The 26,976-nt window shown below is 39.7% G+C and overlaps 1 protein-coding gene across 1 annotated transcript in view; it reads right to left on the bottom strand.

Annotated features, from left to right (window-relative positions):
• The window catches only part of PXMP2 (peroxisomal membrane protein 2), a 439,334-nt gene that overhangs the window by 327,950 nt on the left and 84,408 nt on the right, over positions 1-26,976 (bottom strand). Inside the window, exon 3 of the mRNA XM_044068667.1 lies at positions 8,552-8,668. Within this exon, the coding sequence (XP_043924602.1) occupies positions 8,552-8,668 (117 nt within the window). The remainder of the gene's footprint in view (positions 1-8,551; positions 8,669-26,976) is intronic.

The raw sequence follows: 26,976 nt of genomic DNA, 5'->3' as shown, positions 1-26,976 counted from the left end.
GTTAACCATGCATGTGTGTGAACTCACAAGGCCTTGGTTTATACATTCATGTGTATATGAGAATTACTGAAGTCTGAAGGCAACAGAGAACACAATTATAATTACAGAAACATAATAGTAAGTATACCCTCAGTCACACAAATAATTCATATGAGCTGCACTGTTATATATACTTATTATTTATAATTATGTTTACATTTTTATGTGTTTATTAAAATTGAGTGTACAACCCTTAATAAAACTGGAAGTGTGTAATATTGTTTTCATGTGAATTTTAAGATAAAGTAAAATACAGCAACAGTAAAAATACTTGGAATTTTCTGTTTTAGAACATAGGACCATCTGTACTGCAGTACTACACTTACACCTGCTGCCACAGGAATAGTTAAAAAACAGTTGGATATTTTCATAATCATAATTAACTTCTGTGTTAAGTGTCACACAACACCTCTTACTGTGTTTGCATAGACCCAACATACCTGATAGAATGTATCTACTGTCTGCTTAGACCCAACATACCTGATAGAATGTATCTACTGTCTGCTTACTCTCTGCAGGTGTTAGGAAAAGTTGATAACTGCTATGCAATGATGCTTAACTGGTTTGCGCTATGGAAAGCAAAAGATGCAACAATGTATCCTTTTTGAAGTCAAGAATGTCTGCATTATGTCTGCAGGTGTTCTGTCTGCTTCATGTGTGGGACATTAGTCCAGGTTTGTGAGAAGTTAAGCGACGCACAAATGCGACAAACAAAGATCACCTTGTTTTGTGTTTGTAACTAGTGTTTATTAGGTTTCATCCTTAAAAGACAAATGTGGGACCTGAATCATGATCTACAGATAGTACATACTGTGTAGATCACTGTGTTTAGCAGATGTGCTACACACACAAGTGATTCACAGGCGTATTGTTCATCAAAGAAGTACATTAAATGACATTTATTATATTTAATCATTTCCTGTGTTTGAGCTGGGGATTCAGGTAAGTGGTGTTTTTGTAAGGGCATTGTGTAGGGATTTTAGTGTGTGTGAGTGTGTGTAGTGGTGGGTTTTATGTGTTTGTGTGTTTAATGCGACCTCAGAGTTAGTATATATAAGTAGCGGGGGTGTGGGAGGCGTAGCCCCTCTGCTTATAGGTAGGGTAGGTGTGTTTGTTTGGTATGTTGTATTTGTATGTGTTGTTTTGTTTATTGTAGTGTAGTTAGGTAGGTGTATGTGTGCTTGTTTGTGTGGCGGTGTGTGTATGTGTATGATCACGATTTAGAATTTTGTGGTTGTGGGTTGTCGTTTTTTTAATTTTCGGCTTTACAGTCCCGAGATACTGAAATTCGATATTTCAGTATTTCGAGATTATAAACTGGATCTATATATATATATATATATATATATATATATATATATATATATATACACATACATATATCTACATATATACACATACACATTAGCAAATGCAATACTGATGGCATAAGCATTTTTGTCAGGACATTTTACTGTCTCAGATACACAGCCTTATTAACTTTCATCCCAAGTGTTACTGTTACAACTGTTTCTCTTTACACTCTTCTATGTTATTTCATTGAAATGTAAATGTCCTGTATTGTCAATGACACAAGGATGTTAGACTTCTACAATGGCCCATAAACTCATGTAAAGGAGTGCTTGGCATAGGTAGAGTTGACTGGCACTTGTATAAAAATGACTGTTCTGTGGCAAATGTGTACACATGTTTTAGGGATAGTTTGTTTGAAAGCACTCATAACAACTGACTGATGTGTTACTCCTTGTTTGGTACAAAACATCATTTGTCTGTTGTTTTGGGGGTGGGGAAGCCGAGTTCCATTCCTGTATTTCCACAATTGAAAAATGTTTTTACACAGGTCTGCTTTGCTATTGTTGGTCCTTGTTTTGAATCAAACCTTAGTTTGTGTGTGACTGTGATATTTTACAATCATATAACCCTTTTTATATTTGAATAATTAAGTTTTTTTGTTTATTCAGTGTGTAATATTGAAACAATAATAATATGTGCTGTATCTAAGCAAGACTTTTATTTATGTGATATTTATGTGTAGTATCCTTCTTTTGTGTTTTATGTCACCTAGGACTATGGCACCTAAGTGTCCCAATCTTCGCAATCCCCCTTCACTGACTCAGAGAACAATGTGATCGTCCAAGCCTTTTGTCACCATGGTGCCTTTCTACTTCAGAAAGGATGTGAGGGCATGTCTGGAAGAATGGAAATTTGGAACCAGATAGTGAATAATGTCAATGTTGTTGGGAGATGCAGCAGAACATATGATCAGGTGCATCATAAGGTCACTGATATGATTTCATCGGCACAGAGGACAGCAGCTGCAGTGGCCCATGAACAGCTGGCTACAGGGGAGCCTGCTACACAGCCACCACTGACACCAAGTGAATAGTTCCTGTCCACTGTTAGGAATCCAGATAGCTCAGTGGAAAGTGCACAACAGTGTGTGATTGATGTTGGTGGTACTTTTTCAGGGAGGACAAGTATGTCCCAGGAAGAGTTTCCAGGTAGGCTTATATATGTCAATTTTTAAGTAGTTCTTGTATAGTAAAATACTGAAAGCAATAGTTAAGTTGGTTTAATACATTTATTTTGGTAGGCTTACTATTTACAGACTGATACAGTTAACAACACATTCCAGTTCATTATACATGGGCTCAGGGTGGACATGTCATCCAAGTTTCAGTTAAATGCATTGATAATGAATATATAAAGGCCCAAAATTTTCCTCCTGTGTTGTTATGGTGATGATGGTGTCAAATTCTGCTTAACGTCTTCCAGGACCATCCTCCCTAGCAAGCGTGAAGTCATCTGCATATGGTAAACCAAACATTTTATTTCAGTACTGATGAACATTTGACAGAAATATGCATTTATCCCTATGTGTAAAGTGAGTGCCAGGAAAGTGTGTGTATTTCTATACTGTCGGTGATAGTGGCACCAGTGTTAGTTTGCTAGCATACATCGAACTGTTATAGTGTAGCTATTAATTTCTTTCCTGTGTTTGCTGCTTATTATCACAGGTGATCCTGACAGTGGAAGTGTAGGACTCTTACCACCTGCTGTCAGAGTATCGGCAGACTCTGATGATGATGGTGGTGGCTAAACCCAGACACAGCCGGGGGGTGCAGAGGTTGAACCTGACACTGCGGATGACATTCAGCCATCCCCTGGCAAACCTAATCCAGTAAGTTCCTCAGATATTGGACAGGTGGAGGGTGAGACACTTGATCAGAGTAGTATGGTTACTGTGGATTCCGTGCCTGTGGACTCTTGCAGTAGCCAGAGTGTGAGAGAGGTGTCATGGAGGAGGGTTATCAGGGGTGCTGACAGAAGGCCTGCTCTAAATCCTCCACCTGATCCGGGTGCTTCTTTCCTTGCCACTCAAAATACATTTAGGGCCATCATGGAGATGCAGGCACATTCCAATAGGGCCTCCAAGGAAATGCTTAGGGTTGTAGAGATGGCACAGGCTGACATGTGTGACTGCCTCCACTGTATTGCAGATTCAACGGATTGGATGAATGACACGTTGGAATGACTGGTGTCTGTGATGGAACATCTGCTGGGAGGGAGATGGCATCCTCATGGGTGTAGGTCAGCCAGATCATCTTATCTTAGCCGACATGGCCATACCTGATCACACACCCATAGTGACACTACTTCCACTGCTCCATCAGTGGTTGAGGTGTCCACACCCAGACATGGCAAGCCATGGGGCCATGGTCCTGGGTGTACTCGTGAGGAGAGCTCGTCCAGCAGACATCAGTCACATTCAGGTAGCACTGCATTTGACCATGGGCATGGATGTGCCAGTTCTCAGGTTTGGGGACAACAGCGACAATGAACTGTCACCTCTACCCCGCATGGCTCACACCTGTCCAATATACTAGGATTTAGAGCTAGCAGAGAACTTGGCTGTGTTCTTGCAGGCAGTCACACACTAATTTCACTTGGAGTGCCCATACAAACACACACACACATAACAGTTACATGGGTCAGTCATGAGGCTTAAACCTCATTCTGTCTCCATGACCATTTGATACTTTATCCAAATGTCTGCCTGTTTCTCTTTCTTACTCACACGCACTCACTACCCTTTGTGTCAGCCTAGGGCCTCCTGCCCCCCACACACAACACCCTCTGCAAATGACAACTGTGTCATATCCTTGTACACAAGTATTTTGTCTGATGCACAGGGTGTATAGCTGACTTAGTGCTTAGTAGATCTGTTTTTGTGATGCTGTTTTGCAAATTGTAATGCTTTCTTACAGATTTTTGTAATGTGTACATCCCTCTCAAACTCTTACACCAAGAAAGCTGGACCAAGCCATAAATTAAAGTGTGACAAAGGCACAACTATGGGGAGGGAGAGTTTTTAAACATTCTGGTATTACAAACTTAGTTGATGGAATAACAGGTTTTGAATTACTATGTTTATGTTTGTTCTGAGGGATATGATGTCTGAAACTGAAATGTGTGTCATTATTTTCTAACTTCGCTCTTTAATGATTTGCCATTACAAACATATGAGGCCAAACCGTGGACATCCGGTTAAAATCTGTACATTTTAGACATAAGGCCTAAAGCAGATAGAGGGCACATTTATTCACATAAGTCACTGCTGTCACATCTTAATGTAATTACTGTAAAAATCACCCACCTTATACATACTTACGATTACCAAGTAAAGGGTATGCAAGGATGCAACATTCATTTGTATTCCTAGACATTTGTTTTTCTATTACAGGTTCAGCACTTACCTTGGTAATACAGCAGTTGCAAGAGTTTTAGTTCAGGGCTGACTCTGAATGCTAGCAGTACACAGCCACTGCATGGGTAAGTAAAGGTTGTGAGTGTTGCCTGGCATCAATGTTACTGTGTGTATGTGCTTAGGATGAACAGTTGCAAGAGTTTTAGTTCAGGGCTGACTTTGATGCTAGCAGTACACAGTCATTACACTCGTAAGTAAAGGTTGTGAGTGTTGCCTGGCATCAATGTTACTGTATGTATGTGCACAGGATGAAGGTTTTAGCCCCTTAGGTGGTGAGCTTGCAGAAAAGACCCTCATCTCACTGAAAAAGTTGTTTCACAGTGATCTTTAACTCTACATAGATCTTAGGTGGTAACTGTGCACAATATCATGCCACTCTCTATTTAGCTCATCCATAATGCAACAACAGCAGCTAGGATGGGTATCATCTTGAGGATGTAGGACTGTCTCAAATCTTGTGGTTTAAAGGACATTTTTAAGGAGTCCTTTGCTAGTGCTCCCATTGGTGTGTCATCTCTATCTGCACCCAAGATAAAGAAGTTGCTCAAGAATAAACAAGAAGATAAAACTCTGTCATCTGTTGAGTTATTTTCTAAGAACCAAAAGGATGCCAAAAACACTGTGGTTCCATAAATCCCACTTTCAAACCTATGAGCAATATTTTGATAGAAACTCCTGTGGTCACAGAGGCTTCTGTTATGAATATCACCCCCATTAGCTTTGACAATGAATTCAAAACAGCTACTTTGGGATGTATACCTCATATACACCTTGCAATTCCCTTTTATGAATTCCTTCAATACATTAAATTTTTCTGAAAAAAAGGCTGGCCCTGCTAGTGAAGGACATGTGCCACATTTTATAGGGTCATCAAGTCAACTTCACTTATTAGTCTCAGTCACCAAAATAAAGGTTCGTATGGTTCATAGGTTAGTACTAGGCTAACTGTCCTTGTGGGCCATTTTAAGCCTAGCCAATTACCCAATGTGAGAATCAAACCCTGCACCTTGTGTCTATAAGGTAAACACCTTAACCATTATGCCAACGTCCCACCCAATAACTAGTCTACAGAGGAGGGTCTCATTTTAAGAACAACCTCCAGAAGGAAAAATGCCACAGCTAACTTAGTTACTGGAGAAAAGGCCCTCTCTTTCCTGGGACCTTAAATTTGGAAACAGTTTTTCAGTGTTGCTGTTAAAGAGCTAATGACCTAAACATCGACATGTAATATAGAGGCCCAGCTAAAGTTAAGAGTGGAATGCAAGTGTACAAAATGAAATGCATATACTAAAGCTATTACACCTTAGAAGCTCTACCACCCTTTAAATTAATACTGACTGACACGTGCTGTCCTTTAACCAAATAGCAAATTCTGTATTTTCAAATGTTGCTAAGTTTGATGGCATACTTGCTGATTTATTTTCATTACTATAGTGCATTGCTTCTGGCCGAAAAAAGGCTGGCATGATTGAGTAATCTGTCTGACTATCAAACAAATGAATGGATGGTCCACTAACCTGCACTATGAGTGATTACAGTGGAAGTGCAGCTGGCATGTCATCTCTGAACACAGCTAATGAAGTAAGGAAATTATCTGCCTACATCAAACCTCAATGGCACTTTGTGCCATTGCTTCTTTATCAACTGTAGTCATAGCAACAAAGGAAGCCAAGATGTTCCTTGTTCCAGGCTCCAGTATCCTATACATTTGTTCTAGTCACAAGCATCTTAAAAACTTCACTGCTAACATTGGTGGGGGGACCTGCAAGAATCCCCAATGGCAGCTTTATATTCTGAGAAGGATGAGGCATGGGAACAGTTGCTGAATGAGACCCTCCAGTGATAACTGATGGAATCTCATTTCTTGCCCACTAAAGTATAACATGGGGTTGCAGGGGTTCCTGATCTGAGATGCAACCATTTATAAATGTAGTACTGCTAGTCCAGTGGCATGCATGCATGCAACAGATGCACACCACTCTGGAATGTAGGGTCATCTGTCCACATTCATATGTCTGCCCATCTAGCCATACATGCATTTCCTTAACAAATGTCCAAACTGTGCAGTTAGTTAGATTTTACAGAATTTGCTTCTTTTCCTGTCCGGCTCCATAGGTATGAAACCTGCTACCTGCACAGCTTCAGCAGCAAACTGTCTTCAAGAGGTCTTGAAACACTCATCTATTCGAGCCTGCCTTCCTTAATTTTAACTCAATTTATTATCTCTTTTTTGCTTTATGATACATTTTTCTATCAGACTGTTTAATTTACTAATTAGAACTGTTGTCTGACTTCCATACTGATGTTAGATTTTAAGCAAAAGAAAACATGAATTTAAATTTCTGTGGCTATGTTTCTGAATTTACCCTTTACTGGAATGTATGAAAGAATTCATCACTTAGTCTTTCATTTACTGTCTCTTAGGTATAAATTAATTCTTAATAATACTAAATAAGTATTTTGAAAAGGCACAGTCTTTCAGATGTATTTCTAAGTATGTCATATATTCAAAGCAAAAATATTACTTCATGTTTTTGCCCAAAGCATTACTCTCTGAAAGATAAAATTTTCTGTTTTTGAATACTTGCTGTGGCCACAGATGGACTAAGGAATCGTGCGTGCAAATTAATTTTTCCTTCTATGTAATTAATGATCGGGAACATTTGTATCATAGGTTCATAGGTAGGTACTAGGCTATTGGGCCTAGGGCCTATATAAGCCTAGCCAAAAAGGTACCCTGGCTTTAGCCACCCAAGAAAATTATTTTCCTGTGCCTCTGTCGAGCAGAGCCACAGAAATGATCCCCGGGGTGAATTTCCTATTTCCCATCCAATCATCAAAATTTTTCTTGAAGAGTGCTAATGAGGAGCTTTGTTTGATATAGATAGGTAGTTTGTTCCAGAGTATGGGAAGTATCTGGGACAGGAATGTATCCCTCCAGCATGTTCTGTTTACTGTGGTGACAAGGTTTAGGTCCCTAGAGCGTGTAGCTCAGAGGGATTGGGATTTCTTTAAGTGGAGCATGTCCAACAACTCTGGGTTTGACATAGCTTTATATGTCTAATGAGTGACGAGTAGAGGGGAACAATGACCTCTTTCTTCCTGGATGAGAAACCTTTTGTGATGAGGTGTGCCACGTAGAAGGATTTCCTGACTACTGTGGCGATGTGATTATCAAAGGAGAGACTACTGTCCACCTGTGTCCCAAGGTCTCTTATCACACTTTCGGTGTTAAGTAGACTACCGCCTATGTGGTAGTTCATGGTACAAAGTTTTTACCAAAGGGGATGACAATGCACTTTTTGGCATTGAGCTTGAGGCCATGGCTTTGACACCAGGCATCTGCCTCAGTGAGGCCCTTTTGAAGGATGTCCACATCGTTAGGAGTTTTGATTATGGCTCCTAGTTTGCAGTAATCTGCAAACTTCGTTAGCCAAAGACCTCCTGTGATAGCCTGTACTTCTGAGAAGTAGATACCAAACAAGGAGAGGACCCAGACATTATTGGTATTATTATTATTTTTTTTATGAGACATCATCAGAATGTGAACACAGCATCACTGCTTATAAAAATGCTACACATCTGTATCAAGAAAAATGACAAGATTCACAAAAGTGCCCACAGAAATGGTAAAAAACTGGAATTAAAACACTTCACTATATATTCCAGAGCTATGCTGTTATGCTATTATATACACATTGCTGACACTTCTTCACCACTGCCACTTTTTACTTTTGCACTTACCCAAAAACTGCAAATCGAGCAGGACCACTTAGTCTGAAAACAGTTGAAGAGTTGGGATCCTTTTTTCTGTTCTCAAGTAGCTGGGCTAAAATATTTCCCAATGCAGACAAAACTGAACTGCAGAAACACAAAAGAAAGAAAGAAAAATTGAGTCTAACAGAGATAAGTAAATAAATGAAGCAGTAAAATATACTAGTGTAATAGCAATGCATACATTTCATTAGTTGGCTTGGCACAGGCAGACAGAACTGGTGCAGAAATCTGGCAAAATGGAGACAAAAAGAAGGGCTCATTCTAAAAAAACAGGCAACAAAGAAATTGTATTTGGAGTATATAAAGAACAGAATTACACAAGTACACTAACGGCAAGATCTAACAGGGACAGCAGCACGGACTATGAGGATATAAACAGCAGGTACACAGACCTCACAACAACAACTATAAAAAAAAAACTTTCAAAGGTCTGGATACTGCATTTGAGCCAGAGTTAATAAACACAGAAACCCTAACCTTGTAATATGTTAAAAGACCAGGTTTACTGGTGGCATTTGCATGCGTTAGTCACATATCTTTGAATTTATTACTGCTCAATATCTGAGTTGTTTGGCTTTCTGTTATATACCTACAATCAACTGCATTACTAGCTGAGATAGGTACAAACCTGCAGTGTTAAAAATTGTGCTGCATTTTATTTTTCTGTCTAATTGTTTCATTGAATATTGTGGTCTGTGTCTCTCTGCAGTTATTTATTTTTCTATTTATTTGTTTCATAGAATACTGTGGTCTTTCTCTCTCTGCAGTAAGTGGGGTTATTGTGTTTCACTTCATTGATATTCAGTGTTAAACTCTTAGCCTAGCGGGTTTCTCTGTATTTATAAGTGTTAGTCACATATCTTTGAATTTATTACTGCTCAATATCTGAGTTGTTTGGCTTTCTGCTATATGCCTATAATCAACTGCATTACTAGCTAAGTTAAGTACAAACTTGCAGTGTTAAAGATTGTACTGCATTTTATTTTTCTGTCTATTAAATAGTTTCATTGAATATTGTGGTCTATGTCTCTCTGCAGTTATTTATATTTCTATTTATTTTTTTCACAGAATACTGTGGTCTCTCTCTCTCTCTCTCTGCAGTTAGTTTCCTGCCCTCCCTCCCTGTTCTTGTTCTGGTATTAATCTTGGTAGCTTTGGAATTGCCCACCCCTCCTGTAAATTTGTATCTGAACACTTGTCCTGGGTCTATCTCATTTGCTCACTCAACCGAGTACAGTGATATCATATTTTGACTTCAGGCACTCCTACCAGTCCCATCTGTTCAGCTGTTTCCCAGCTCTGTCCCAGTTTAGTGTCACTAGCTCATTCTATCTGATACAGAGAGAACATTTGAAAAGGGCAAGCCACTTAGGTCCTTAACCTTGAATTATCTTCTGTTTCTCCTTTCTCCCTTTGCACTTTATAAAAAAAAAATCTAAGCTTGTTTCCTGTCTTTCCTGTAACTAGTCTAGTCCAGATACAGATTTGCTGTATCCAGGACTGTTTGTAAGCTTCTAAGCCCCCAATGCCTTTCTGGGTTGGAGGGAAGCCTTCTGGCTTATCAGAGGGAGTGTTAAGCACTAGGTAGCCTATTTACCACAAGAGTGGTTTCTGGCCCACAAATTGTAGTTTACTGGCCGTTTGGGCAGTTTTTCCATCTCTTTCAACTTTCTGGTTTAAAAGCCCACATTTGTGCTTGTTTTCCACATTTCCTGTAACTAGTCTAGTCCACATACAGATTTGCAGGACTGTTTGTGGTGTTGTTATAGTTGGTGGCTTTGCAGCTGCCCACCCCAACTGTAAATTTGATCTGGGACACCCCTCCCAGTCTAGTGTTCACTACTTAATACAGACAGAACATTTGAGAGGGCCAACCCACTTAGGTTCTTAACCTTGAATTATCTTCTGCTCCTCCTTCTTCTGCCTTGCACTTTACTAAAAAAAATGCACTTTATTCATCAGGTTTTACTGTATTTGTGTTTCTTCCTACTTTATTTGGCCTTTTCCTCTTCTTAAAAGTACTCAATTGTATTTATTCTGCTGCATTTATTACTGATTGGTAGTAGCCTGATTAAACTGTAACTGTTATTCTAAGCCTTTTGGTTTAAGCACTTGCTTCAGACTAGTTGTTTTACATTAAGAAGGTTTGTGGTCTGCACTCTTGTGGCAAGACAGGTAGCTTACACCCTTCTACATTGGGAACTGCTGATTGAAGGCTCAGTGTCTGTTATTCTAAAAGTGCATTAGTTCTGGTTTAAGCACTTGGGCTTCAGGCCAGTTATTTTACATTAAGAAGGTTTGTGGTCTGCACTCTTGTGGGAGAAGATGCTAGACTCTGCCCTTCTAAGCTGTGAATTTCTGGTTAAAGGCTTATTGTGCCTGCTTATTTGAACGATTTCTTTCTGAATTTGGTACACCTTGTTTGCTGTAGCATAGACTAGATTTAGGCCTGCTGAATCTAGCTTTGTTTGTATAACTTGAGCACTAATCCAGGCCATCTTTTTTTGGAGAAGGTTCCCCCTGCACCCTGGTGGCAGGAGTGTGCAGTTAGAACTTGTCTGATCAAAGGCTGCTGGAACGGGGCTCAGTTTTTAACTTTTTATTGGTTAATTTGTTTAAATCAGTTTGCTCATTTGCTACTGTTATATTAAAAAATAAAATACACATTATGCACTGCCGCTTAGCTAGGGTTAAACTATTTCTGGCGCCATAAAGTCTGCTCTTCAAATTTTCCCTTAGAACTAGCCAGCTTTTTAGTTTTAGCACTCAAATCTGTTTCTTTGAGCTCAGCATTTGTTGAAAACTCAAATTACTACAGCACTCAACTTTCATCACATAGTCCCTCAAAACCTACACCACCAAAGCACACACATAGAAACACAAAACACACACCTACATTTGCGGAGGCTGTCAATAAAAATCTACCCAAGCAACAGAGATCTCCAAAGCAGAAACGCAAGCAACCTTCACCCCCAAACACAATTCAAATAACACAAACTCAGTGTGCCACTCAACCACAGCCCATAAGACATAACAACGCACCCAACACTCTAGTCATAGGTGACTCTATAGTCAGGCACACTGATGTTTCACTCACCAGGCTAAACAAGGAGAAAGTTACTGTCATCTGCCTGTCGGGTGTCAGGATCTGCCACATAACGCACGCACTCAGTTCACTCCACAACAAGTACAAATATGACTCTGTCATTGTCCATGTTGGTGTGAATGACCTGAGATGTACCTCCCTGGATTACATGAAAAGAGACATGGAGGAGCTCTCCGATCTTGTAGCCCAGGCAGGTATGACCCTAGCCCTGAGTAGCATCCTGTCATCACCCAGAATGATACCACACTACAAGGACAAATGATTGACTTCAACAACTGGCTAAGCTTCTGGTATCATTCTAAGGGGATCCAGTATCTGTCTGCCTGGGATGGCATGATCGACAGATCACGATGCTTTGCCAGAGATGGCCTGCACCTTTTGCCCTTGGGATTCTGGATACTGGCTAAGGCTCTTGCCACTCCTATAGTGTCTTTTTTAGGCAAGGGTCAAATGACAAATTCACCACCGTAATAGGTACAAGCAAGCAAAATCTGAGGGTAATAGTACTCAATGCTAGAAGACTAAACCTCAAAGTGCACTCATTCGAGGCACTCCTTAAAATGGAGAACATCGACATCTGTGCAGTGACAGAGACCTGGCTCAAGGCTCCAGAGAACACCCCTGCAATACCAGGCTGTAATTCATACCACACCTTTCGGTCACCTAACCTGGAGTGAAACACTAAAGGCAGAGGCATGTCCATGTTCATTAAAGATATCCACACCTCCAGGCTAGTTGCTCAGCATAATGCATCCGAGATTATCCAAGTGCAACTAATTCTGGGCAAGACCGCAATCCAAACTGTAGCTTGCTACAGATCCCCCACCATGCCCCAGGATTCCTACTCCTCATTTCTTGATACACTGGAAAATATTAGGGTACAATCCAACACCCTAATAATGAGCAATTTCAACTACTCAACCATTAACTGGGAAAACTACTCATGTACCAACTCTTTTGCTCAACATTTTCTGGAATTCATAAATTCCAATGCCTTGGATCAACTTATCCACACCCCCACACCAGGGGTAGCAATATCCTAGACCTGTTCATTACCAACATGGGCGACCGGTGTTCCACACCAGAGGTCAATTCCTCGTTGGTCAGATCCGACCACAAGCTAATCACCCTAGACATCCACATCCCTCCCCCACCCCCCCATTAGGGAAACCACCATATAAAATTTCTCCAAAGTCAACTTCACACTTCTTAAGACAGAAGTGGCAAACTTCACGACACCCATGCAGACGGACAGTAGAGGTACGACTGCTGAATCTTACACAAATGCACCTTATAAGCACTTACACGAGTGCATGGATCATGCTATCTCTAACAGAACCAAGATGCTATCCTCCAAAAAAAGGATGCCAATCTGGTGGTCCCCTGCCATAAACAAACTCTACAACAGAAGAAAGAAACTGTTGCAAAAAAGAGTAAAATCCCATGATTGGAGGGACTCCCTGGTCAGCCTCAGTAAGAAACCGATATCATAGGTTCATAGGTTCATAGGTTTATACTAGGCTATCTGCCCGAGGGCATTTACAAGCCTAGCCCATAGTTTTGTGGCTTATGCCACCCCTTTAGTATGGGGAACTATGCCCATTATTTTGCTGTGCCTCTGTCGAGCAGTGACACTGAAGTAATCCCTGGGGTATATCTGCGATCTCCCATCCATTGGTTAAGATTTCTCTTGAACAAGGCCAGCGAGGTGCTCTGCCTCACATATACCGGGATTTTATTCCACAGCATAGGGAGTCTTTGGGTGATGAATCTATCCCTCCAGCACGTCCTATTAATAGCCGTGTCGAGGTTTAAGTCTCCCGCCCTTGTGGCTCTGACGGATCTAGATTTTTTGAGGTGAAGCATATTCATCAAATCTGGGTTTGACATGGCCTTGTATGTTAGGCAAAGGTCACCTCTGAGCAAGCGTAAGCGACTGAATAGAGCTGGAGTTCTTTCAGTCGGGCAGCATAGGACAGATGTTTGAGACCCTTTATCCTTTTGGTGAGGAACTTTGTGGCCTCTCCAGCTGCTGCAAGTGTCGGGTCAGATACATTCCGAATGGGGCATTGTACTCAATCATTGGTCTGATGAGTGATGAGTATAGGGAGACTATGACCTCCCTTGATCTAGATGAGAATCCCTTCATGATAAGGTGGGCAATGTAGAAGGTCTTCCTAACTACTTTAGCTACATGGGTGTCGAATGACAGACTACTATCAACCTGGGTCCCCAGGTCCCTGATAACTTCTTCTGTGCTCAGTGGATTGCCACCTATTTGGTAGCTAGGGGTAACCTTGTTTTTCCCGAAGGGTATGACTATGCATTTTTGGCATTTAACTTTAGGCCATGGCTCTGGCACCAGTTATCCGTTTCTGTGAGACCCTTCTGAAGGATATCTGTGTCAGATGTGTTTTCTACTATGGCCCAGTTTGCAGTCATCTGCAAACTTTGTCAGCCATAACCCTCCTGTGTTTGCTTGTACTTGGAAAAGTAGATGCCAAACAAGAGTGGGCCCAGGACTGAGCCCTGTGGTACACCACTTGTGACAGGCTTTGAGTCTGACATGGCGCCAGCAACTCTGACCCTGTGGGTTCTGTCACTCAGCCAGTTTGCAACCCATCTTGTGATGTATGGGTTAACATTTAAGCTGATGAGTTTTTCAATGATACCCGAGTGGGGTATTGTATCGAAGGCCTTCGCCAGATCGAGGTAGGCTGTATGGACTGCCTTTCCTCATCAATGGCTTTGGTGACTGTTTCAAAAGTCAACCAAATTTAGAAGGCATGATCTGCCTTTGACAAAGCCAAACTGGGATGGATCCAAAGTCTGCAAATTCCCTATGTCTTTATTTATGAGGTCCATTATGATCCTCTCCATGGCTTTGCAGATAAGGCTTGTCAAGCTAATGGGCCGGTAATTTCCAGGGTCGGTGGAGGCACCGCCTTTGTGAAGTGGGACCACAGTTGCAGTGCGCCACTCCCTGGGTACGTATCCAGAGGTAAGACTATGGTTAAACAGCTGTCCTAGCTGTGGGTTTAATTCCTCGTTGAGTTCGTGGAGCACACAGCCGGGGACACCATCAGGTCCCATGGATGCTGTGTTTTTTGCTTTGGAGAGAGCAGTTCTCACTTGGGCGTTGGAGATGTTTGGGGGGCCGCAAGCGCTTGGTCTAGATATCTCGCCTTTTGGGGGGGGGAGAAGTTTGCACTGAACCTGTCAGCCAGTATGTTGGCAATGTCTGTAGGATCAGTAATCTTCACATCATTTTGAACTAGTTCTGAGCATATCTGGGAGTTTCCTCCCAGGTTTCTAACATAGCTAAAGAAGGCCTTATGATTGTCTTTTGAGTCTTTAGCTATTTTTCTTTCAAAATTTGCTTTGGATGATTTTATGAGAGCTCTTAGTTTTTTACTTATAGTGATCAAGGGTGTCTTACCTTTTAAGGATTTTGCTCTATCTTGTAGTAGCTTCCTCCTTTTGTTGTAGAGTTTGTTTATGGCTGGGGTCCACCAGACTGGATGCTTGCCTTTGGTACAAAGAGTCTTTGTTTTGCTTGGGATTGCCTTATCCATGCAGTCCTGCAGGTGCTGGTAGAAGGCATTTGTAAGTGATTCAGCGGCTTGAGTACTGTTTTCCGCCGGCTCGGGGGCCTTAAAGGAGACCACACTAGTCTTTAGAAGTGTCTTTAGAATATCCCTCATAAAATTCACCAAAACTAGTTACGAAAACAAAATCACCACTGATTCTATAGACAACCACAAAGCCTTCTAGAACTATGTCAAGAATTTCAAAGGCAATACTCAGATCTGCTCTGAGTTACAGCACAATGACACTAAATATACAGAACCAACTGATATTGCCAACATCCTGGCAGATAGGGTCAGTGCTAACTTTACCTCCCTCTCACCCCCTAAAGGGCCCATCTCTATACCAGAAGAATGCAAAGTTCCTGTAATCATGGCTGCACAGGTAAAAACCAGACTCTCCAAAGCCAAGAACAATGCATGCATGGGACCTGACAACATCCCAGGCTGCGTTCTGCACGAACTACAGAATGAACTGGCACCCCACCTAAGTACCATGTTCAATCATAGCCTCACCTCAGGCATTGTGCCCACTGAATGGCGCACAGCGATGGTTTTCCCACTCCACAAAGGGGAAGCCACCACGGACCCTGGGAACTACCACCCCATTAGCCTGATAAGCCTGGTCTGCAAGGCCATGGAACATATCATCATGGAATTTATAAACCAAGACATTGGTAATCTCCAAACTCCGGACCCCACCCAGTTCGGGTTTGTAAAAGGCAGACCATGTCTCCTAAACCTGATAGACTTCTTTGAAGCAGTCACCAAGGTTGTAGACGAGGGTAAGGTGGTTCACACAGCCTATCTAGATCTCACCAAGGCTTTTGACACCATCCCCCACTTTAGAATTATAGATAAACTCACTAAACTAGTTATAAATCCCTATGTCACAAGATGGGTTACCAACTGGCTCACTGTCAGAACCCACACTGTGAAAGTAGCAGACTCCAAATTTGACTTCAGACCAGTCACAAGTGGAGTACCACAGGGTTCAGTCCTGGGTCCTCTCCTGTTTGGTATCTACTTCTCTGAAGTACAGGCCAACACAGAAGGTCTTTGGCTAATGAAGTTTGCAGATGACTGCAAACCAGGAGCCATAATCGAAACCCCTAATAATGTGGACATCCTACAAAAGGGCCTTACTGAGACAGATGCCTGGTGTCAAAGCCATGGCCTCAAGCTTAATGCCAAAAAGTGCATCCCCTTTGGTAAAAACTCTGTACCCATGAACTATCACATAGGCAGTAGTCTACTTAACACAAAAAGTGTGATAAGAGACCTTGGGACACAGGTGGACAGTAGTCTCTTCTTTGATAATCACATGGCAGTTGTCAGGAAATCCTTCTACATGGCACACCTCATCACAAAAGGTTTCACATCCAGGAAAAAAGAGGCCATTGTTCCCCTCTACTCGTCACTCATTAGACCCAATATAGAGTACAAAGTCCCTTTTGGTATGTACCTCACAAGACATCTACAACAACTGGAAAGGCCACAGAAATACCTCACAAAGAAGATTACTGGTCTCAAACAGATGTCCTATGCTGACCGTCTCAAAAAACACCAGCTATACTCCGCTGCACATCGCCTACTCAGAAGCAAACTCTGCCTAACATACAAAGCTATGTCAAACCCAGAGCTGTTGGACATGCTCCACTTAAAGAAATCCCAATCCCTCCGAGCTATACGCTCTAGGGACCTAAACCTTGTCACCACAATAAACAGAACATGCTGGAGGGATAGATTCCTGTCCCAGAGACTTCCCATACTCTGGAGTAAACTACCTATCTATATCAAACAAAGCTCCTCATTAGCACTCTTCAAGAAAAATCTTGATGACTGGATGGGAAATAGGAAATTCACCCCGGGGATCACTTCTGTGGCTCCGCTCTACAGGGGCACAGGAAAATAATTTTCTTGGGTGGTGAAAGTCAGGGTACCGTTTTGGCTACGCTTATATACGCCCTAGGGCCAATAGCCTTATACCTACCTATGAACCTATTCAGGAATACTAATTATGTCTCAGTCCAAAGTAAGTTTATAAACTGCCTTCCTGTCAGGGGATAAATGTTGCATATTTTCTACATGACCATCTCTTTGGATATAGAGTGACAAAAAATGTTATCCATGTCACACCTAACTTTGTCTGATGCATTATATTTAGTTCTACAAGTGTACTTACTTTTTAAACAGCTTTATAAAATTATCACTTAAGACATATGCATACATACAGTAACAGAAAACAAACCATATTATCATTTTTTTCATTTACATACATTATACATTACATATGTTTTCTTTCTTTAGAACAACTGTCATTCAGTCCAACAGTACATAAATTGCTCATTTCCTGACTTGCCTTAAACCTCATGTCTATACCCAGCTCAAAATAATAATTTCCTTAGTTACAGCCATTTACCCCCCCACCCCCATATTTTTGACAAAGTACCCTGCAGGGAATTTTATAAAATTTGCCAACCCATTATAGTCCCAAAAAGCATGTTCCCAGTTACCTCTTTTTTTTCTCATCATACCTCCAAAATGTGCTATCTACCTGATGAAATTCTTTGGATATAAAAATACCTATGCAAACACTTCCAAGCAAAATTACTAAACCTTCTAAGCTTTGTTACATACTTGACATACATAAGCTTTTCCATTGTCCCCTTCTAAATTGCTTTTCCAGTCTCTCTTCCCAATCTTTTCCAACATCCTCTAATAAACTCTTACAGTTATCATGCAGTGTTTTACTTGCCATACTAATTATGCCTTTTTTAACAGTAGCTTCTGTCCTAGATTTGACTAAAAATGCTACAAGAGCAAGTCTTTCACATAGGACTCCCCTATCCCTTTCTCTTTGCCTGTAATCTGATATTAATCTTTGGTAGGAAGGCAGTATGTAAATAGCATTTCAAACTTCTTGGCCTCATCCCACTCTTTTACCTCTCCCTCTATCATTATTTGCTCCCATTACCTTGGTTTATTTGCCATAAGCCGCGGTGGTGCAGCGCTAGCATTGTTGCCTCACAGCAAGAGGTTCTCCCATTCGATTCTCTGTGGGAGCGCCTTCTGTGTGGAGTCTGCATGTCCTCCCCGCGGTCGAGTGGTGTTCAAAAGACATGTGTAGAAAGGGTGTGCCTTCGCTGAAGGTTGGGCGTCGAGCTGGCACCCATAAAAAATCTACTGCCAATCATTAGCGGACCGGAGTTCCACTGTGGCGACCCCTAACTGGGAAAAGCCGAAAGAAGAACAACAAAACCTTGGCTTATTTGCCCTTTTTTCTAGTAAATTCTACCCTCTTGCCTATTTTCTTGACCCATACTTACAGTCATCCGTGTTAGCAAAAGCTCCTTTCTCCATTTCCGTGTTGGCTTAGTTCTTAGAAAGCATTCTAAATCTTTATAAATATAATATTCTGTATGGCTGTTATTATTCTCCTTAAGGATGTGCATAAAAAATCCTACTCTCCTTATTTCTTGACAACCCCCCTAGTCCCACTTAACTGTTGCTCTCTTCTCCTCCCGGATAGAATTCCTTCAGTTCTTTATTTATTGTTTACAACTTCTCCTCTGGTTGATAAAATATAATTGACCAATATATAAAACTAATGTGACTAAACATATTTTCACTTTCTTTTCTTGTATCTTGCTATCTATGTCCATAAACAAGAGCACCCAGTTTCACATTTTTGTATTATCTTTTGGTTTATTCTCTTCCCACAAATCCTTACCTGCTATAACAGAACCCTTTTAAATTCATATTTCTAAATACTTCATCTTATTGTGTCCTCATAATTTTTGGTTATTCCTGAGCCAATTCATGTGTGGGTACATAATTTATGACTACAGCCTTTGTTATATCTTCATTAATTTTATATCTCGAAAAGACATGAAAGTGTCTAAAAATACCCTTTTCTGGATTCAAGTACAAAATAATATCTACAAATAAAGTAAACTTTTCTCTTTTACCATACCAATTATATCCTTGAATTTCTGAGTCCCTTATTTTCTTCGCCATTTGCTCTAAATATAAAGCAAATAAAGGAAAAACAGGACACCCCTGCTTTGTTCCTCTTTTCAAACATAGCTTATTGGAGAGGAACACTCCCACTTTAATTCTTGCCTCTGCTCCTTCATATATCCTACTAATTAACCTTATTGTTTTACCAGGGAAAGCAAATGCTTTCATTGCCTTACTCGCAAAATCCCAGTTTACTCTAAAAAATGCTTTCTCAACATTAAGACTCACCAATTAACAGTGATATTTTCTTATAATCTGCTTACTTCTGGATCACCGTTGTTCTATTAATATTGTCAAATGTTTGCCTCCCCTCCACAAAACCACAATGATCTATATCTATCAATTTTGCTAACACTTTACAATCATGGTTTAAAACAGAAATGGGTCTATATGAAGCTGAGTCTGACAGGTCTTTGCCCTCTTTGGGTAATACAGCCACCACAGCTTTTTTCCAGTATGCCGGTATTTCCCCTCCTTTTCAAGTACTATTAAATAAAAAAATTCCAGATCTTTACTACTTTCGTTCTTCCTAACTTCCAGACTTCCAAAGGAATACTATCTGTTCCTATAGACTTCTCTGCAGATTGATTACATATCACCATTTTTATCTCAACTACTCCTATCATAACTATTAGCTACTGAGCATAATTTTTGTCTAACCTTGGTATAATTTTTTCATAAATCCATATGTGCTCTTTTTTGTTTTCACTTTCTGTTGCCTAAGTTATTGTGCTAAAAATGTTTCTGCTCCGGAGTTGTTATCAAAAAAATAGTTGCTTGACAGCAATCTTTCTAAACTAATGCATATTATCCAAATATCCCCTTATTTTCTCTTTAGTATTCTGCATTGTTCCTCTCCTTATTCTGTGAGATTTCCCTTATTCTGCAGTACTTTAACCATTGTCAGACCCTCTAAATAATTATCTCTTTTTCTTTTAATTCTAACCTATTTTTAAACTCTATTTTCATTTTATCCCACTCACTAGCTATCCCTTCTGAAGAAATGTCTATGTTCCAAAAAATATGTGAATAATTTCGACTAACAATTCCTTAAATTCCTCTCTTTTTAACAACTAGTAGGTAAAACAACCTCTCAGTTTTACTTCATTGACTTGCATTTTTATCTTAGTTTTTATCGGTACATGATTCAAAATAGTTACTGGATGTTTGTTGAAGCTTTCCAATTAAATTACATGTTCCTGTGAAATATAATTTCTATCCAGTCTAGCCAATTACAGTATCTTGGGAAAAACATTTGTAAATTCTGTCCAAGTTCCTATTAATGAATTAACATGAACACAGCTTCAGTATTGTAAATCAAGTTCCTGTCCCTTACCTATAAGTAATATTCCCTGCTGAAATATGATAATTTATGTGATGATATGGGCTAGTGCCAGCATAGCCAGCTGGAGTTCTGTGAAAAATAATATGTCCTTTGAATATCAAACTGATTTTATACAAGATGCTTGTGTTACAAATGTATTACAACTGTATGGCATTTGAATAGCAAACTGATTTGCATAAATGCTTATGTTACAAATGTATTAGAACCATACAACATTTGAATATCAAACTGATTTGTACAGATGTTTATGTTACAAATGTATTAAAACTGTATGGCATTTGAAAATCAAAATGTGTTTGTGTAAAGTTGCTGTTGCTAGTGTTAAAAAATGCATCAGCAGTGGGTCCTGCTGGACAAAGAAGGAATATACATGTGAGACTGTATGCATATATGTTAGCAAAGGGCACTGGTAGAAAAGGCCATTGAACAATGACTTGATTTCGTTGCTGCTCGGGAAAATAGAATCTATCTGTTCCCGGTTGGATCAATTAGATAAAAATCAACAGCAGCTTGACGAAAACCAAAAGCAGTTTAAACATTTGATCCCATTAGAAGATGTTGGGACCAATTTTAGAGTGCGGGCACAAGAACATCAGTTAACCGGTACTAATCCAACAGCAACACCGGCACCAGCGGGAGCCAGTGACTCGTTATTGCTTGGCGAGCCTCCAGCGCACGAGAAGGGAGAGCAGGGAGCTGTTGCAGTCGGCAATATGCTTAATGAAACAATCCAACCAGCACAGAGACAAGTGAGTCTAACAGGAGTTGGCAGTAATACAAGTGAAATTCAGCCGTCAAATCAGCTACTGCACCCACCAGCGCAAATCTATTCGAACACAAATGGATTAGTGCCTGAGCAAAGAACACACCACTTCCAGCCGAACCAGGTTAAGACTGCACATTCACTAACTACTTGGTTGGCCAAAGACTTTTCATTTTCCATGGATCAGGAGAATAGTAATTCAGTCAATCGTGAACAAGAAGGTAATTTTAATCATTCTCCTGACATTGTAGCCAATCTTAAAAATTTAGATAACCATATGGTTAAGTTGAAAAAAACTCAACTAGAGATTTCCTATTTTAGAGAATGCCTTAAACAAAAGATAGTACTGAAAGGTTTGTGTAGGGTACAGTACACTACAGGCTTGATTAATGGGTCACAATTTCATCTAGAACTTGTTCAATTGTTTGACAGACAGGGCTTTGAGCTCATTGAGCTCATGATTAAGCATTACACCCTGTTTGTTGAATCTATTTCTAAAACTGTTAATGAACTGGACATAAAGGTACATGAAGACCTGGATTTCAGCAGGTAACAATATGAATATGACATAATTTTTGATAGCATTAATTCACTCATGTTAAAATTGAAGGGCAACAAAAGTAAGAAACTTGACTGTGATCAAAAGGCATACAATCTGGGCACTGCTTATCCATCTCCACCTGAAGCACAGGTGTGGCGCCCGGGGTCTAAACGTTTTAATAAGCAACCAACAGACTTTCAGCGTATTAATAGTTTGAATGACCAACAAATATCATCGTTTATTGTCCATACTATTAATAATAATAACCACAACCTAGCGGGATTGGACGAGTTGGACCAGTTTGGTGATACTGGTCCGGAATTTACTAACCAAGACGAATTACGTAGGAGTGAGAGGTTGCAGAATGCTCCACGTGTTAATTACAACTATAACACGAGGCAACCAAATCAATATGGCCATCAACAAGGGGGTTTTCACAAGGACAATGCATTAGGTGCCAAACCGAAACAGCAGAAAGTAGGTGTAGGCAACAAGAGGGCTCAGAATTCAAACAGATTGAGGAACTAACTTTTGAGGAAGACTACATTGGTGAAAGTTCACAACACACCATTAGTAAGTCTTCCAGTTTCCTTCCTCTCGGTATTACCAGTAGTGTCGAGGTTGTACTGAACTCACCAAGCATTTCCAATGATTTAAATCTTGACTATTTAAATACCCCCAGTATCTCACTCGCTACATCAACGCAAGATCATTCTAAGGTCATTTATAATAAGAACGGAGACATTAAGGTGTATAATTTTTCTTCGAGTGAGATTCCTGGCGACTTGGTTGAATTAATGGCAAAAGGCTGTACATATGTCCCAAGTCAACGTATGGACATAGCTAAATCCATCATGGAACTAAAAATGTACACAAGGAAACTGAACTTTCAGTTACAGTTTTTAAACACTGTAGATTCAATGAATGATAATATGTTTAGAATTCCTAGTACATTCAACCCTCCATTACATCCATTACTTCAAATATTTGAGCAACTGTGCGAACTAGATTTTAGACATATAGCTTTTTTTAAAAACAAATTGTCTAATTCTGATGTTAATTATGCCAGTGAACTTGAACTTGTGAAGTATATTCAAACATAGGAAGTATGGGTTTGTAAACCCGATAAAGGTGGAGGGTTGGTAGTTTTCGACCAGGTTGATTATTTAAATCGTATGTATAGTTTGTTGGATAGTGAGACTTACCAACAAAGTTCCAGATCTGAGGTCAATAGGGCTTACAATTTGATAAAAAGCTGTTTGAATGACTTGTTCATAGAGGGATGTATTGATTTAACAGTTCTTAATTATATGACTACCTTATTTCCTAGATTTCCATCTCTGTTTGGAATCCCTAAATTGCATAAAGACCTTAACAATCCACCTATGAGACCATTGGTTGACAGTAGGGGTTCCCCTACATATGCATGTTCAAAAGTAATTGACAGTATGTTACAAAAGATCGTAGTATTAGAAAAACAAAAAAAAACAAAACACAAAAAAAAAAAATATGCAAGGACTCTTGGTCTTTTTTGTCTAACATCAACAGCATGGAATTCAGGCACGATTCGAACATTTTGACAAGGATTTATATACATGCATTCCCCATTCTGTTAGTATCAAACGGGTAACCGCAGTAATGTGTAAACATGGAGCACCCAACAGAGATATAACTTTGATTACTGAATTATTAGATCTGATTCTAACAAATAACTACTTTATGTTTGATAATAGTTTCTTCTTACAAAAAGTAGGATTGGCAATGGGTTCTCCATGTGGAGCTAGTGTGGCCAATCTTGCTATGGCCCACTGGGAAACCAATTATATATTTAATGATTCAACTTTATTTGAAGATATATTATATTATACTAGATTTTTGGATGATATTTTTGTATTATTTAAAGGTGATGAAGTAAAAGCAGTTGATTTTGTCCAAAAGTTAAATACTACTACGGATTTTTTACAGTTTACATTCAGCTTTAATTCAGAAGCCATTTCTTACTTGGATATCTGGCTAGTGAAAAACAAAGAGTTATGTTCTTATACAGCAAAACATTTTCGTAAACCAATGTATTCTAACTCTTTTTTGCATTTTACAAGTTGCCATCCCTTTTACCAAAAGAGGTCCATAGTTAAAGGCCAACTGGTGAGAGCTTCACGGATTTCAACTTTAAATTCTGATTTTTTAGAGGAATGTGACTTCTTAAAAAATATGTTTATACATCGTGGCTACCCTAGGGACCTGGTGGAGTCCCTGATTGAAGAAGCCACATGTAAAAGGGAAACTTCTATTTTTAAACCCATGCTAACAGTCAAACTTCCATCTAGGGATGGTGTAAGGTTGTTAGATTCTGAGTTAACTGCACCGCTCACTGAACAGCTAAACAAAAAGGAAGAGCACTTTAAATGTAGTTTAATTACTACCTTTAATGCTCAGAGCAGCCATATGGTCAGAATTTTACATAAAAACTGGGATATATTTAGAATTAACCATGCCTTGTTTGAACGTCTGGGTCCGAAATCATTTATAGTTTATAAGAGAGGAAGTTAATTTAAAAACACTCCTGGAAAGACGTCAATTAAAAATACCTAGAGTTACAGGCACATTTAAATGTGAAAACTGTAATTATTGTAAGTTCATAGACGTCACAGACTCTTTTGAGATTGATGGACATAAATACAGGGTGAAAGCTAGATATAATTGCAACACAAAGTTTATTATTTATTTAGCTAGATGTTTAGTGTGCCCAGCATTCTATGTGGGCAAAATGGAACGCAGATTCCGTGAGAGGATTTATGAACATATCTATGCTATTAAACATACTAAAATTGAAAATGCTCTAGCAAAACATGTTCATTTACTTCCTCAGCACCAGTTTAGGCTCATGGTTATAGACCAGTTTGTGAATGACATCAGGGGTGGACCAGCCTCTTTTAAATTAGAGGAATTAGAATAATGTGGCAGCTCTACCCTGGTCTCAATGATTCATGCTCAGTCATGAGCATTTTAAGGCTTAAAAGTCTGCAAAGATAAATGTCCAGTTGATATTTTGTATCCAAGAGCAAAATGTTTATATAGTAAACAGTTGTTTTTTACTGTTTCAGGATGTAATACCATCTTGTATTTTTGATATTTAAAAACAGTTTTGATTTTAGAGTGTACTCAATCAAGTACAGGCTATGTATTGTAGTATAGTTCTCTATTATAGGATCGAGGTTCAAGTCTGAGTAAACTATGTAGACTTAATTGATGTCATTAATTTTCCCGCACTTTTTAACTGCAGAGTATTTAAGCAGGGCTCATTTCATGTAATAGTATCTTCTGAGGAAGTCTGTACGTATAAAACCAGACGAAAAGCGCTTAAGTTTTTACTTGTTTAATAAATCGGTGATTCATTCTTTTAATCGCCTAGTCGCTTTGTGTTTTTATTAGTTTGTATAACTTCAGTGTTTTAACTGGTAGAAAAGGGGTTAAACAGCTAGCTTACCTCTTACTTTAAGAAAAATACTGTTAATTGGACCACCTGTTGGGCTATGGAAGTGCTTATCTCACAGCACTGAAAAGGATGGGAGGTGGCATGTCTGGAAGAAGCCTTTGTTCATTAGCTCATTAAAAACAGGAGAAGCCCCAGGCACTGCCACAAACATTAGCAAAGCTTTAGATATGCATCTTACCACATCTGTGCTAACATCCTGTCTCAAGCTTCAAAGGGGAACAGTGTGAGAATCTAGAGTCAGGTGACCAGATGAGGTCATTCTGCCAGCCATCTTGGAAATTTTAGATATTACAAATAGAAATTTCTCAGTATTTAGTATTCAGTCTTAGGCCTGACAACAAGAAGGGCCATCCACCACATCATCTGCCTTGCTCTATTAAGTAAGTAGGGAATAGTAATTCTCCTAGATTCAGTCAGGAAAATATAGTGAAGCTTAGTTTAGACGTTGTTTTGCTTTATTTGTCTCAGTCTGTCCATCAATGTTATTTTCAATATTTCCTGTAATTTGAACTATGTGGTTTACTATAAATATATATTCAGTACTTTCATGTTCTTTTATCATTTTTTTATTAAATATATTTAAAACTTTTACTGTGGCCGGACCTTTTAGAAACTATTTAACCTTTGATAGTGCTTGCATTTTTTTTGGTGACACTGTGTGGGCCACTCCAGAAGGCCTAGCCGTCTTGGTCAACTACTATAATTTCTATTAGCATTAATATTACACAGTGCAATTGGGCACCCTTTGTTAGAGGCCTTAGAATAGCTGATTGTGGAGTGTCTGGTGGCAGTGATAAGTACCTGATATTCTGGGCAAAAGGGGGCACAGCAGGTAAATCGGTGCCAGCCTTTCCCAGGTGTGTGTGTCAAAAATCAAATCTCACAGTGTGTGTGTGTCAGCTACTCGGAGCAGGGACATGAAGCACTGGTTTCACAGAGAGGGTGCTGGAGGACTTGGCTTGGACACTCAGCTGAGGACTTAACCCTGTAGCTGTACTACTGGAAAGCCTTATTGGGCCCTGGAGGGAAACAGATATAAAGAAATCCAGACCCCGGACTGACAGCATTCCCTGTCTGCTCTTCATGGAAATTATACATTGTCCAGAGAGCTGCATCTAGAAATACTATGTGCATCTATTTCTTTGAAAAGTGAACATTCCCCACAGGTGTCAGTGGTGAGGACTGAGGCTCCCTGATCACTGGCCCAGAGAGGAGTCATCACAATTTTGACCAAAATCTTCTTAAGTTTCATAATATGAGTTTCTGGTGGAATATAAATACAGGCCAGCAAAATGCTAATCCCTTACAAATAGCATCTTAGTACCATAAATCTACCATTATTGTCTTTTTTCCCTCTTCTGTCACTACTGGAGCCTCTCTAGCAATCAGTATTATTGTACCTTGTCTTTTCCTTTGTCACTGATATTTTGCTGAATAATAGTTCTGAAATCCTTTCTTTGTCAAATTCACATGGTCATTTTTTCCAAATGTGTCTTCCACAGCATTGCTATTTGCACTCTACATTTGTTAA

Source organism: Protopterus annectens, chromosome 4.part0 (genome assembly GCF_019279795.1).
Source record: "Protopterus annectens isolate FY-2018-M chromosome 4.part0, PAN1.0, whole genome shotgun sequence".
NCBI lineage: Eukaryota > Metazoa > Chordata > Ceratodontiformes > Protopteridae > Protopterus > Protopterus annectens.
This window is presented reverse-complemented; position numbering and strand designations above follow the sequence as displayed.